At 47.7% G+C, this 14,580-nt stretch overlaps 1 protein-coding gene across 4 annotated transcripts in view; it reads right to left on the bottom strand.

Annotated features, from left to right (window-relative positions):
• The window catches only part of LOC138283788 (golgin subfamily B member 1-like), a 409,771-nt gene that overhangs the window by 36,807 nt on the left and 358,384 nt on the right, over positions 1–14,580 (bottom strand). For all 4 annotated transcript variants that reach the window (XM_069221871.1, XM_069221872.1, XM_069221869.1 and 1 more), the window contains one exon: positions 3,709–3,806. In XM_069221871.1, the coding sequence (XP_069077972.1) occupies positions 3,709–3,806 (98 nt within the window). The remainder of the gene's footprint in view (positions 1–3,708; positions 3,807–14,580) is intronic.

Below are 14,580 nucleotides of genomic sequence, written 5' to 3'. Positions count from 1 at the left end.
GTGGCAACCAGAAATACAGTTTTAAACTTGAGAAGTCTTAAAGGACAACTATGTATGGGTTCAAACTGAGTACCCATAAGGTAAGTCAGTACCAAATTGAGATCCCACGGAGGAATGATAAATGGAGTGGGAAGGTACTTATTAGTAAGTTCCTTACTAAACCTTAGCATTGTAAGGGACTTGAGCAGGGAAGGTCGGTCAGGTGAATGAAGGGAAGCCGAAAGGGCAGACAAATATCCCTTAACTGTTGCAACTGCACAACTTTGCTGTGCGCCAGGGAATGAGCAAACCGCAAAATGTCTGACAAACAGGCTTTTAAGGAGTTAACAGAATTTTTCCCAGCACCACTTTACAAATTTAGCCCATCTGCCAGCGTACACTGACTTGGAGTGTCACCTAACCGATAATATAACATCCACCACTTCAGGGTGAAGGGGGAAAAAAACTCAGGTTGCCCCGTCCAATTTCCAGGCATGTAGATGCAGGCTCTGGAGGTAAGGGTGTAGAACCTGCCCCTGCAACTGCAAGGGGAGGTCTTTCCTGTGAGGGAGACGGAGCGGAGAGCAGAGTGAGGTGAAGAAGGTCTGTGTATCACACTCTTCTGTGTCATTCTGGGGCTATTAAGATGACTTGGGCCTGTTCTGGGCGAATCTTCCTCAGAACCCGAGGAATCAAGGGTATGGGGGAAACGCGTAAAGCAACTGGGGAGTTGCAGTCCAATTGAAACTTGTCCCGCTGGTGTGTGGTGGGCACCTAAGCTACTTACACTTTATACCAGGTCCAAGTATCCCCTCTTAGTGAAGTGTAGGCAGTATCTAGAAGCCAAGCTCACTAGAGTTAGCTGTGGATGAGCAGCCAAGGCTTATCTAGGAGACATGCAAAGCTCATGCAAAACTACTGTAGTCACACAGCACTTACACAAATGAAGGAAAACACCCAGCTATACAAAAATAAAGTTACTTTATTTTTGGATCGCAATACCACAAAGTACTAAAGAGGCAACCCTCCAATAGGAGGTAATTAATACACTCATTGTATACATTAGTAAACAGTATTAGGCACAGAAAAGGTTAGAAAACAGTAAATAGCAATAACCAATAGTGACCCTAGGGGTAGCCCAAACCATAAACCTCAAAAAATGGAATGCGAACACAGGACCCTCACCTAGGTAAGTGGAATGTGTAGGTGGGAGCTGGGAGTGCTAGGAAATCACAGAGGTAACACAGTACCCCCCAGCAACCAGGAAGGCAGGAGTAAATCACTGGAATTTCCCCAAACCACTCTGAAGGAAGGAAAAGAATAGAAGACACCCAGAAAAGACTGCAAGAAACCAGCAGTGGATTCCTGGAGAAGAAGACATGTGGAGAGAGGGGATCAAGTCCAAAAGTGTCAGTGGAGTCCAGGAGGAGTAGGAGCTACTACCCACCCAACTGTACTTGCAGGAGTTGGTCGACTATGAGGAAAAACAAGTCCGCATTGCAGCCCTGGAGCCGAAGAAGAGTTCCTGATGGATACAGATGTCCTACGCTGGAGTGAAGATTGCAGATGAGTGTCGGTGCAGGAATTCCACCAACAAGCCTTGGCAAAGGCAAATTTGGGATTAGTGGAAAAGCGGAGCTGCCAGGGACCAACAAGGCCTAGGAGGGCTCAACCCAGGAGAGAGATTGTCAGAGAGTGCCCTCTGCGACAGAGAGTCTCCACAGGAGCAGAGGCAACACCCACAGGACGGTGAGCCCACGCAGCACTACAGAAAGGGATCCCACGCCGCAGGAGTACCACTCAGAGGGCTGTGCGTCGCATGAAGGAGTGCTGGAGCTACATGTCACCTGAAGATCCCTTGGAGGAGATGCAAACAAGCCTGGGCAGCTGCAAGAGACGTGGTGCATGGGGGCAATCCAGAGACAATGCTGTAGGCTGTTTCCCGCTAGGCCAGCGGGCGGAAACTCAGGTTTCACCCGCTGACCTAGCAGGAAACTCTTAATGGGGCTGGAGGGGAGGTAGCCACTATGGCAGCAACCTCCCAGTCCGAAGTTTGGCAGATGGTGCAAACCGTCCACCAAACTCATAATTAGCCCCTTAGACTTCGAACTGTGGACCGAAGGAAAAGATGATGCTGGAGTGAACTGACGCAGCGTTGCAGACACTTCAGCCAATGCCGAGGAAAGCCTAGCCAGGGTTGGCGCCGAGAAACGTTGTTCAATCGGCAAAGTCGACTGCCTCGGCGCTGGATGAAACCAGGACACCGGAGGCATTCGTACAAACTGCAAGACTGGACCTTGCTGGTAAGACCCCAGGAATCCACTCAACAAATAAGACAGCGGACTCATGAGGCCTGCAGGTGCACCAGATGTAGTTAACGCCCTGCTAAAGATACCATACGTAGCATTCAAGAAACTTGTGGGATTCGTCCCTGGAGCTGGAAAGGCAAGACAGCTCCACTCCTGTGATGGATGAGTAGGTACCACCAAAGGTTCAGGCTGTGCTTCTGACTCTGGATTAGACGGTGGTGAAGTCGGAGCCAAAATGAGGGGCGACGGTGGTGTGGGCACCAGAGTTAGAGAAGGAGACACTCTGCATCTTTCCTCTCTACTCCACTTCAGAGATTCTGACTTTAGAGAGTCATACCTTAAAGAACAGCATCAAGAGAATGACGCTGCTTCTTCTTGTGCATTTTTTTGGGCGACTTTGAAGACTGGGGCGTTGGCGACTTCGACTAAGGCTATGACTTTAGATGACCTTTTTTCTTGCTTGACCTTGGCCATAAAAAGCTTCACCTCTCCCTCCTTTAACCCCTTTGGGTTCAACTTTTGACACTCAGAAAGGGCTCGACGTTGTGATCAGAACTCAAACACCAAAAACAATCGCTGTGCGGGTCAGTAAATGACATCTGACCCTCGTACATTCCCTGCATGCCTTAAAGCCCGACTTCCTTGGAGGAGACATAACTGTTCCCACAACAAAATAGCACGTTTGGAAAAAAAATAGTCAATGAAAGCTACAATGTAACTTGAGAGTGTTGAAGACATGGAAAAAAAGGGAACTGACAACAGAATGCTGAAGAGGGCTTCTTATGGCTCCAATGACATCAGACGAAGTCGCGTGCAGATTCATGGCACTGTGATGTCCTCGTGGAGAGCTATGAAGAAAAGTACACATGGAATGCTGGTGCATGGGGATATTCAAAATGTGAGGAATCCACAGGTAGATGTATCCATCAGAAAGTTGCATATTACAAGCTATCAAGAAAGTGATTTTTAGGGTTTAATATGCTAGGCAAAAACAACTGAATAATGTGCCTTTAGATAATACAAGGTTCTTTTTTCAACAGTACTCTGGGACCAGAGATGGAGATACCCACTGTTTATAAACAGCATTGTATTGCATCACAGTTATTTATAAAACAAACATTGCCAGATAAAATTTACTTTTTAGGATGCGATTGGATGATAGAGCAATAAAGCATAAATCTTATGATGTACATCATGACTGTAAATAGTGTCACTTCTAGAAATTTCATAAATCCAATGTGACAGAATTTTTCAGGCAAGCTAATATAGACCATGGCAGATTTGGCAGTAAGGCAGGCCTTCAAGTACAACATTCCCTCTTTCAGCATGTGCGGTTTGTGCACAGCAGTCTCAATCTGCAGTCGGTGCTGTGTGATACTAACATGCTACTGGCTTCTAATGATGGAAAGTAATTATTTACCTCTTCCTTAAATCATTTAGTTCCATATTGTCTATTTCCACAATAACACTGGCTCTTTCCTGTGGAGCTCCTGGGGGAACCTCCGTTCTCATCTCACCCTGCCAGAAGTAAAACAATGCAATTAAAAACAACTTCAACACTGTATGCAGTCATTTTTTGACAACAGAATGAGTTCTACAGGAAAATATGATTGGTACCAGCTCCAATAGGTGTTAAAAGTACATAACATGAATAATATCTCCAGCTTCAACCCTGGAACATGACAGCTGGCAGAATTATGAACTTAGGATATGCACATCAGTCTTAGACTGATGAGCAAGAGAGTCTGTTCACATATTTATTCAAACAGTATTTATGCTTTCTGGAAAATTACAGTTCTTAATCCCTGATACACATGTTCTTTCTCCCAAAGTTAAATGACATTGTGACCAAAATGTTACATATTGGAGAGCATCACCACCTACTGACTTTGGAGTTAGCAGGATTATCTATAGACATTGTAGGGAAATGGGTTTTTGTTGCAGTATCACCGCGCCCCCTAGCCCGCTCCCAACATTTGTCCTTGTTGTAGATGCAAGTCTTAAGTGCATTGGATCACTGCCAACCAGTTTGCCAGTCTTCTTCCCCCAAAACTGTACAACTGTTTCCCCAATTGGCAAATCATTTAGCACCCTCTGTAAGTCCCTAGTAAATGGTACCCCGTCTACCTAGGGCCTGAAGTGCCAAAGAAGGTCCCTAAGGGATACAGCTTGAATTGTGCCACCCTAAGGGACCCTTACCAATCACATAACAGGCTGCCATTGCAGGGTGCATGTCTTGGTGCAGACAAAAGTGAAAACATGACATGACACACAACCTGTGTGTCATGTCCCCTAACTGCATGCAATATATGTAAGTCACCCCCTTAGCAGGCCTTACAGCCCTAAGGCAGGGTGCACTATATTACATGTGAGGGAATATTTGCACGAGCAGATAAGCCCCTGCTATGTTTTTGGCAATTCTCAGACATAGTAAGTGACCAGGGAAACCATTTTAAATGCATGTGCTGGACACTTGTCAATACGAGTTCCCCAGCAACATGATGGCTTCACTAAAGATAGGGATGTTTGGTATCAAACATCTCGTATTGGCGAACCCACACTGATGCCAGTGTTGGATTTAGCAATACATGCAACCAGAGGGCACCTTAGAAGTGCCCCCTGAAACCCTACCAGCCTCTGATGTGCTCGCTGACCAGTTTCTGCCAGCCTGCCACATGAGACATGGTTCTGGCCCCCTGTCCGGGAAGAGGGTGTTACACCCCCTCCCACAGGATGAACTGCTGATTAGCCTTCCTAAGGTTGCAAGCCTCAAAGGACTGCTGCCTTTCAAATGTGAATCAGGCTCCCCTCACAGGAAAGGAAGCCACCCCTCCTCCCCCTGTCCAGAGCTCATTTGGCACCTGGACAGGTGGGAAAATTAGCTAATCAGGTAAGCGTGCCACCTCCAGGCTAGTACCATCCCTAAGGTGGGATACTGAAAGGCAGACATGATTTTTCAGAGGTAGCTATTTGTGATTTGGCATACTGAGAAAATTCTGAAACAGGGTTATGCCCCCTTCCCACAGGAAGTGGTCATATAGGGGGTGTCGCCAATTGGCTACTGACCTACACATCCTTAAAGCCACTAAATTCAGTATTTAGGGGAGCCCCTGGCACCAGAAAAGTAGATCCTGATGACCTAAGAAGACAAAGGACACAGAAGAGCTGCAGAAGAGGAAAAAAGCAGCAGTTGGCCTAGTACCAACCCCGCCGACCTGTCTGCATCCCTCATCAAAATATGCACCAAAGTCGACTTGTCCTGGGCTGTGATTCCAGAAACCCAGGAGGACTGCCTGCCTCCAATAGAGTCAACACCTCCCGTGACCAGCGGACCTGTTCTCCATAAAACTCCAAAGAAGGGACTCTGAAGCCCTGGGAACCACCAAAACCCGACACCTGAAGTCACCACTGCACCCGCCATCTCTGACCCGAGTTGAAGTGGACCACTAGTACAAACAACGTAACCCAGCCTTCCAGAGTCCAAGTCCAAGTCCATTGCGGTTTCACCCCTCCTGGACTCCCCAAAGATAGATGCAGCCTCTGCATGCAGCCCCATCTACCGCGACCGTTCCAGTCAGAAAAGTCCGACACCCATGGACATCTCTACACCCTTCGCTCCTAAGCCGCGGAGAAGAGGAGCAAAGCTGCCCACCTGTGCCTGAGCATTGTGAGGCCTGAGCCCGGCTGTTGGTTGAGCCCGACTAACCTCCTAGCCAGAGCCTGTAGCCTATTTTCGCAGTAACTGATCTCCGTAGGAACGCATTGGGTACCCAACGCTGTTCTGCACTCTGCACCCGGCTGCCCCCGTGCAGCTGAGGGTGTACTGTGTGTGCTGCTTTGGACCTTGCCCACTACTCACCTTAACCCCAGGAGATTGGTCTTGTAAGTCATTGTACTTTACCTGTTAGCAGAACTTGTTTTTCCTCCCAAAGGATAACATTGTAGAACTCAGAAATTGCGGTGTCCACTTTTTAAAGTGAAAATAATTCCTATTCAGAAACACACTTACCTGAACGATTTTTCTCTGATGCCTAAACATATAAAACAACTTGTAACACTCCGAGCCCAACACTAGATGTCGGAAGAGATATGCATAGCATGTGTATCTACAGCTACACATGGCATCGAACATAAAGATACTTGCTAATTTGATAAATTGGTGTGGATCTCCTTTTTGAGTTGTGTGTCTCATCTAATTTATTGACGACTGTGTGTATATTTGTATATGTCTTACACTCCTGTTTGATCACACTACCCCTAAACAGAGCACTTTGGAATTAGATAGCAAACCCTGTCCACTCACTGGGGAACCCGTGGACCCTTTACAAGGTATTCACATACTACATCAAGTGCCAGTTTCCTACAGACTTCATTGCAGATCATTACTAAAGACGCTCTTGAGATATATATATATCTTTAAAGATGGTTTTGTTCACAATAATTCTGAAAAAAACATGCAACTAATCTTACCACATTAGGAACTGCTAACCAGCCTCCATTAGAGAAAAATATTAAATTGTTAAAGAACAGCTTAACCTCCTAATCAGTGCTAAACATCTGTTAAGCAGTACAAAGACAACATTGTCTAATTTAGTTGCAGCCACTTAACTTTTTAAGCTGACCTAATTTTATTGGTTTGTTTCCTCTGATGTATTTGACCTATGCTTTAATTTTGTCAGTAGCTACAAGAACTACCTGGCTGCTTTAGCATTGCACGCATTGATATGTTTCCATTTGCTGTATGCCCCACACAGAATTTCCACTGCAGTGCTGTGACGTGTTGTGAGCAAAGTGCACGTGCCCTCAGATCAGGGTATGGAGGGGCTCCACTGTATGATTTCTGTCAGAACCTTAAGTTGGTGTCAGACCCCGTTCAGAGGGCCACGGTGTAAGCTGGGACTACTGGGCCCAAACATAGGAGCTGGAGCGGCTGCCTCTGGTAAGTCCTTTATATGTGGCCCAGCAAGCTGCATAAGTTCTCCAGCTCTTCCCACAGGTGATTGGGGGTTGAGACAATCCTGGCGCTGGTCTGACAAATAACTGAGGCCCACCAGTGTCACCATGGCAGCCTCTCTCCTCCAATGATGATTTCAACCAGGTCAAACAACTTGCTTGGTCACAGTAGCCCTCTCTAGCATATGGGGCTGCCGTCTCTCCACTGCACACAGACTCAGAACCAATCAGTACAATGGTTCTCTTCATGGGGGCACCACCTGGTTTACAGTGTCACCGGCTTACCATCACACACAGGCTAAGGCCCGCTAATGGGATCTACTTGCCAAGACTGTCCACTGGATCTCCCTCCCTCCAGTGCTCTTCTTTTCCTCATAGGGCACACTGGTCTTGGACAGCAGACAGGTGCTGCCGCTCCAGGGCAGATGGCCTTGGATTCCCTGGGTAATGTCCCCTTAGCCAGCAGCCAGAGTAGCAGGTCTTGGACCACAGTTCTGGTCACAGTTAGAAATCTTACAGAGCTTTCCGACTGGCTGCTTTACAGTTGATAAATTTACTCAAGTTCTTCTTCTTACAGTTCATCTCCAGACACCAAATGTGATTAAAAGTCTGAGTTTTTTAGATTTAGGTTGGGGGGTCTACTTCCTTTTGAAGTGACCACTCCTCTGTTCTCTCTTCCACCTGAAAGCAGTCTGTCACAGAAGCAGCAACATAAAATCTGATAGCCCCCAAATCCCAGGCCATGGGAGTGACTAGAAGTTCACACCTGGGTGTCAGACAAAATGGCAAGGGATCAAAAGGTTACACCAGGATCTCAACCCTACTCTTTATGGATTCTTTTATCCACTCTATCTGTCCTTCTTCAGATGTGCCAAGACCCCTTCCTTGTGACTGCTCTCTGAATTAAAGGGCACCCTTTGAAGTGTACAGGAGAGCTGGGCTCTCCCTTTCTCCAGTGTGCCCCACCCTGCTTACAGGAATGCAGCAACACAAATCTGTCTGGAGAGGATTCATCTACGTCCTCTATTCATGTTTCATCATTCACCACTTGGTCTCCCAAAATGGAACCCAAAGTCTGCTATACATTGGCACACATGCTCCAGCACGTGTACAGCATAGACGTACTGCACAGCACAACATCCTTCATGTACTGTAATGTTCGCAGGCAAACATACACCCAGAACATACATATAATATTCAAGCACTGCACAGCACTGCATGGTCGTTATATTGTACCATTCACATACACCCAGCACATACATACAACATACACATACTGCACAGCACTACATTCTTTATGTATTGTACTATTCACAGGCACACATTTACCCAGCACATGCACCTAACATATACGCACACACACTGGGCAAAAGTGCCTTATCCCTACCATACAGAGGCAGACAGGCAGGCATACACCCAGCATATGTAGACCACACATGCACTACACCTCAAACTGATGTAGGACAGGAGTGATTTAAGCACCCAGTTGCAGAAGTTTATATGAATGAACCTGTAGGCCTCACTCCAGTGACAAAGGTAACAAGCATTTGCAATTCAATGGGTCTTGCATTTGCTCGAGTTAGAGCTATTAGTGTCGTAAATTCCTAACTGGACTTTTCTTGCCATATAAATTGAAAAATAAAACAGTTGACATAAGAGAGCTGATTCAAAGCGCCACAGCCGCCATGAGCATGAGCGCAAAGGAGAGACACAAAAGGAAAAAAAGTTTGCTTGCAGTCAAACGTATCGGCAAACATGAATTACCCATGTAATAGGGTCGATGGCCAAGGCGGTAACAAAACTGCCCAAGGAGGGACAAACGTAAAGCATTTACCAATGATCACAAAGGATTATTGAAAGGCAAGCCCATGAACAAGTGATAGCGATGAGCGTATGGTGGGCGTGGTTAAAAGCCCACAGATACATTACAACAGGCCAGAGCGCTTGTGCGCCTGACCTAAAAAGGACCTGTTCACTTCTACTGATTACTATACAGTCTTCTGCCACAACAATGCTTATGCAAATTAACTCTCAGTAAAGGTGGCTGGTGTAGGAAAGTACCCTCTTTCTTGGCATGGTTACCCCCATTTTCTGCCTGGTGTCAGTGTGTTTGACTTTGTTCACTGGGATCCTGCTAACCAGGACTCCAGTGATTATGCTCTCTCCGTGTAAATTTGGTTGCTTGAACTAACACACACCCCGCATTTGGTATACTGGCGCCCCCTTGTAAGTGCCTAGTATATGGTACCCAGGGCATTAGGGTACTAGGGGATCCCCATGGGCTGCAGCATGTATTATGAAACAGGCTGCCATTTCAGCCTGCATGCACCTTTTCACTACAGGTCACTGCAGGTCACTATCACTATGTCACCCATATGGTAGGCCCTCCTAGCCCAGAGGGCAAGGTGCAAGTACCTGTGTGTGAGGGCACCCCTGCACTAGCAAAGGTGTCCCCACAAACTCCAGTTCCATTTTCCTGGACTTCACTAGTGCAGGGACCCCATTTTATGTGTGTACTGGACAAAGGTCACCTATGTCCAGCTACATAATGGTAACACTGAACCTGGGCATGTTTGGTATAAAAAATGTCGGAATCAAACCACAATACTGTTGCCTGTATTGGAAGTATGATTCTATGCACTCTGGGGCCTCCTTAGAGAGGGGGGGGGGGACTAACACCCTCTCCCTTTGGAAACAGGTGTTACATGGCCCCAAGCCACTGGTATGCTTTGAAGGGCACAATCTACACCAGTTCAGGGACCCCCCCAGTCCCTGCTCTGATGCGAAACTGGACAATGGAAAGGCGAGTGACCACTTCCCTGTCCATCACCACCCCAAGGGTGGTGCCCAGAGCTCCTCCAGAGGGTCCCTTGATTCTGCCACCTTGAATCCAAGGTGGGCAGAGGCCTTTGGGAGCATCTGAGTGGCCAGGTGAGGCAGTTGATGTCAGAGCCCCCTCCTGATAAGTGGTCCCCTGGTTAGGTGACCAATCCCCCTTTCAGGGCTATTTAGGATCTTTCTCCGGGGTAGGTCCTCAGATTAGTCTTGCAAGATTCCTACAGGACTCCTCTGCAACCTCTACTTTGACTTCTGGCCACTGAAACTGTCACTGGACCCTCCAAGGAACCGAAAATCTGCATCCACGACAAAGGCAATGCTTGCAACATTGTTTCCATGGCTCCTTCCAGCTTCTGAAACATTTCCTCGGCTGTGCATCCTCTGAGGGCAGCAAGTCTTCAGTCTGCACGAGAAGGAAGAAGGAATCTCCCTTGGAGTGAAGGAGTCACTCCCCTGCATCTGCAGGCAGCAAACTGCAACGACAACAGGCCGCGTGGATCTCTTCTCATCCTGAGCTAAGTGGATCCTGCATCACGGGTGGTGGTCTGGAGTTGTCCCCTGGGTCCTCTCTAATAGCTGTACAACTTTGGTTGAGGTAAGCCCTTGCCTTCCCACACAGGACAGTACCCCCCGTGCACAGCGTCTCTTGCAGCTACCAAGACTTGTTGGCATCTCCTCCATCAGACCACTAGTGTTCTGCTCACATTGCTGGCCACAATCTTGACCTGCCACTAATATGGTGTTGGACTTCGCCCTCGCTGCAACATCACTCCCCAAACGTTTTGCCATCTGCCCTCCTGTTTTGCTGAATTCGTTTCTGTTGGCCTCAGAACTTTGTGCACTTTACCACTGCTAACAAGCTTGTGCGCACTCCTTTAAACACGGTGAACCTGACTTACACCCAATTGGCATGTTTAATTTACTTATAGGTCCCTAATAAAGTGGTACTACATATACCCTGGGCCTGTAAATTAAATGCTACTAGTGGGCCTACAGCAATTATTGCATAACCCACTTAAATAGCCTTTCTAAACATCTCAGGCCTGCCACTGCAGCCTGCTTGCAGTTCTAACCTGTCAGTTCAACTTGGCAAAATAATCCTTTTAAAAAGCATAACAATTCCCTTTTAAATACCTATACGTCACCCATTGAGTAGTCCCTGAACTGCAATAGGGCAGGGCGCATTGTATTTAAAAAGTTAGACATGTACTTTTAAGTTGTACATGTCCTGGTAGTAAAAAGTTTGCAGATTCATTTTTCACTACGTGAGGCCTATCTCTCCCATGGAATAGCATTGGGCTCCCTTATTACATTTATTAAGTGGTAGCCTTTGCTTGGGAGCAGGTATAAATTTCAAGTTTGGTGTCTAAGGAACTGTAGTTTAAAATCCTCTTTAATGATTAAGTTGGATTTGAAGTCACAATTCTGAAAATGTCCCTTTTAGAAAGTTGGCATTTTCTTGTCCAAACCATTTGTTGCCTACAACCTGTTTCCTGGGGCTCATGCCTAGGTGTAGTTGGCCTTTGTGTATTTCTCCAGACAGCCACACATTAGAGGACTGTGTGTTGACATGAAAGGCCACCCAAGCAGTAGGGGAGGGGGTGGAGCACTTCAAGCACCCTGCCTCAGCTCATACACAAAGAACTTTACGCTAGCCTATTGTGCCCTGAAAGACAGACAGATACCAGGACAAGGAGGCAGGAAATTGCACTTCTTTGGGGCCTGGGGGAGGGGAGGCTCCATAAGTTTCTTCCACTTCAAAGCTGGCATCGGATGCAAGAATAGGACCCTCAGATCCACTCTTCAGTGCACTGAGGTACCTGTGGATACTACAGAAGGAGTGAGCAGCTGACCTGCATCACTGGACCTGCTTGAGGTCTGCCCTGCTCTCTGAAAGGGAAAGACTGGATGTGCTCCCTTTATCACAGGCTGCAGTGACTCCAAGGGTTGGCTGACTGACCTCCTGTTCTGAGCTACAGGGACACAACAAGGCATTCTTAGAACTGTCCAGCTGACCTGCTGAACTGGACCTGCCTAAGCCCTGCAGACCTCTGATGGAGTGGGTTCCTGATCCTAAAGTACCAGCCAAGGGCCTTCCTAGGTCCTGGGCCCTTGGCTTGCATCAGGGAGAGATCCTCTTGGCTTAAATGAAGGTCCCACAACATCCGGTGCAAAGCAACGTAAATCCCAACAAAGTCTCACCATACAGCTGCAAGCTTCATCGGATCGGACATTGAGTGACGCTTAGGCCCGCAAAGCCTCCCCGCACAGCTACCAGCTTTATTGGAATTGACGCAGGGTAGTGAAATGCCTCACCGCACAGCTCACTGGAATCTAGGCAGATCAACGCAAAGCTTTGAAGAACGAGAAACAAGTAACAGATGCTGGAGGAAGCTGGCTCTGTATATACTATACCAAACAAAATGAGGTATCAGTGTACAGAGGTCAGGGGTTCCCCAGAAGCTTAACAGAGGCTGAAGGAGATAATACTAATGCTCTCTTTTGTGGTAGTTTGGTCGAGCAGTTAGGCTTAGCAGAGGGTACCGCAATGCATTTGTTGTGCACACACAGGCAATAAAAGACGCATACACTCAATGACTAACTCCAGGCCAACTGTTTTAATATAGCAAAAAAATATTTTGTTACTTTATTTCTAGAACCAAAAGGATCTTGTTGCAGGTAAGTACATTTGCAAGTAACTATAAAACATATGTAGCAAAGACACTGTTTAGATTTGGCAAAGAAAACAAGTTACAAGTAAGTAGAGATTTTCTATTTCAAAAGTTGACACTGCAATTTTCAACACAGTCCTAGGTGGAGAAAAGTGTTAGTGTAGTTTTGCGGTAAGTACTCAACTTACAGTTCCAGTCTCCAGGAGTTAGGATGTCCACAGGTCAAGGTTCATATTGACCCCAAACATACACCACCAGCAACACAGGGCCAACTGGGTGCAGAGGTCAAAGTTGGTGTCAGATTTAGAATGGGATCCTACGGAGACTGGGGGCACTCAAACAGATCTGCTAGCTGGTAAGTACTCACGAGTTCAGAGGGCAGACCTGGGGAGTTTAGGTGAGCACCGTGTTGGGTTGGGGGGTGGAAGAAGTCAGCACCAAAAATACATCCTCAGCGCCACTGGAGGGCCGGGTGCATACACAGCATCGGGCTCTCTATGCTTTTCAATAGGGGGAAACCCAGGGATGGGAGGGGGTCAGGGAGGTCAGTTCCAGTAAACTACAGGCTAGACAAGGAGGAGGGCCACCTGCTGAAGACTGCCGGACTTGTAGTCGGATTCTCAAAGGCTAGGGGGCTGCGGGTGCAGGGGTTCCTTGAGGCGCCAGGAATCTTGTCTGGTTCTCTCGCAGTCAGGGGGTGGTCATCCGGATTTAGATTGCAGACATCATCATGTTGGCAAGGAGGGGTCAACACAGGGTGGAAACAAGGTCTGAATCACCTGGGGGCTGCTCTGGACTGGTGGGCCACCTGGACACGGGCCGTGGGCGTCTGGTGCAGAGTGAGCTGGACTCATAGATCCAGGGCGGTTTTGGAGTCCTTCTTGGTGTTTCTTGTGGACAGAGCCACTGTTCTTGGGAGTTCTTGGTCCTCTGGTGGGCAGGCAGTCCTCTGGGGGTTTGGAGAGGTCGCTGGTCCTGCAGGATGCATTGCCTTTTTGTAGCAGGACTTCTGAAGCTGCAGACAGGCCGGTAGGGCTGGAGCCAAGTCAGTTGGTGTCTGGAGTCTTCTCTGCTGGAGGGTTGGCTTAGTAGTCCTTCTTTCTTAGTTTCTTGAGGTTAGCAGGAATCTGATGAGCTAGATTTAGGGGCATCAAAGGGGTCAGGGGGCAGTGGCCAATGGCTACTCTCCCGGAGGGTGACTACATCCTTCCAGTGTCCACTCCGTTTCTGGGAGGGAGACAAAGTCCTAACCCTACTGGTCCCTGTCCTCCAAACCAAGATGAAGGATTCTGCAGGGATGGGGTCAATTCAGCTCCGGATACCTTAGGGGTGGTCCTAGCTGGAGTGGTCACTCCTCCCTATTTTACCACATTTTCCCATCCGACTTGCCACCAAAAGTGGGGCTTTGTCCCAGGGGAGTTGGGAAGGGGGCGGTCATCTCCATTAGTTGGAGTGCCCTGGGGCACTGTAACAGGAGGCCTGCACCTTTGAGGCTCACCACCAAGTCTACAGTTCCAGCCAGGGAGGCGGGGATTGAGGTGTGAAGCACCTCCACCCAGAGCAGGCTTTGTTTCTGGCCTCAGCGAACACAAAAGCTCTCATCCCATGAGGTCACAAACCTGTCTTATAGTGGCAGGCCGGCACTGACTGGTCAGCCTTAAACTAAAGGGTTGGTTAAAATACAGGGGGCATCAACTAAGATGCCCTCTGGGAGCACTGTACAATAAATTCAACACTGACATCAGTGTGGGTTTATTGTACTGGAAAGCTTGATAACAAACTTCCCAGCCTTCAGTGAGGCCATCATGGAGTTGGAGAGTTTGTGATGA

The sequence above is a fragment of the Pleurodeles waltl genome, chromosome 3_1 (assembly GCF_031143425.1).
Source record: "Pleurodeles waltl isolate 20211129_DDA chromosome 3_1, aPleWal1.hap1.20221129, whole genome shotgun sequence".
NCBI lineage: Eukaryota > Metazoa > Chordata > Amphibia > Caudata > Salamandridae > Pleurodeles > Pleurodeles waltl.
The sequence above is the reverse complement of the archived record's forward strand: the minus strand, read 5'-3'. Positions and strand labels throughout refer to the sequence as shown.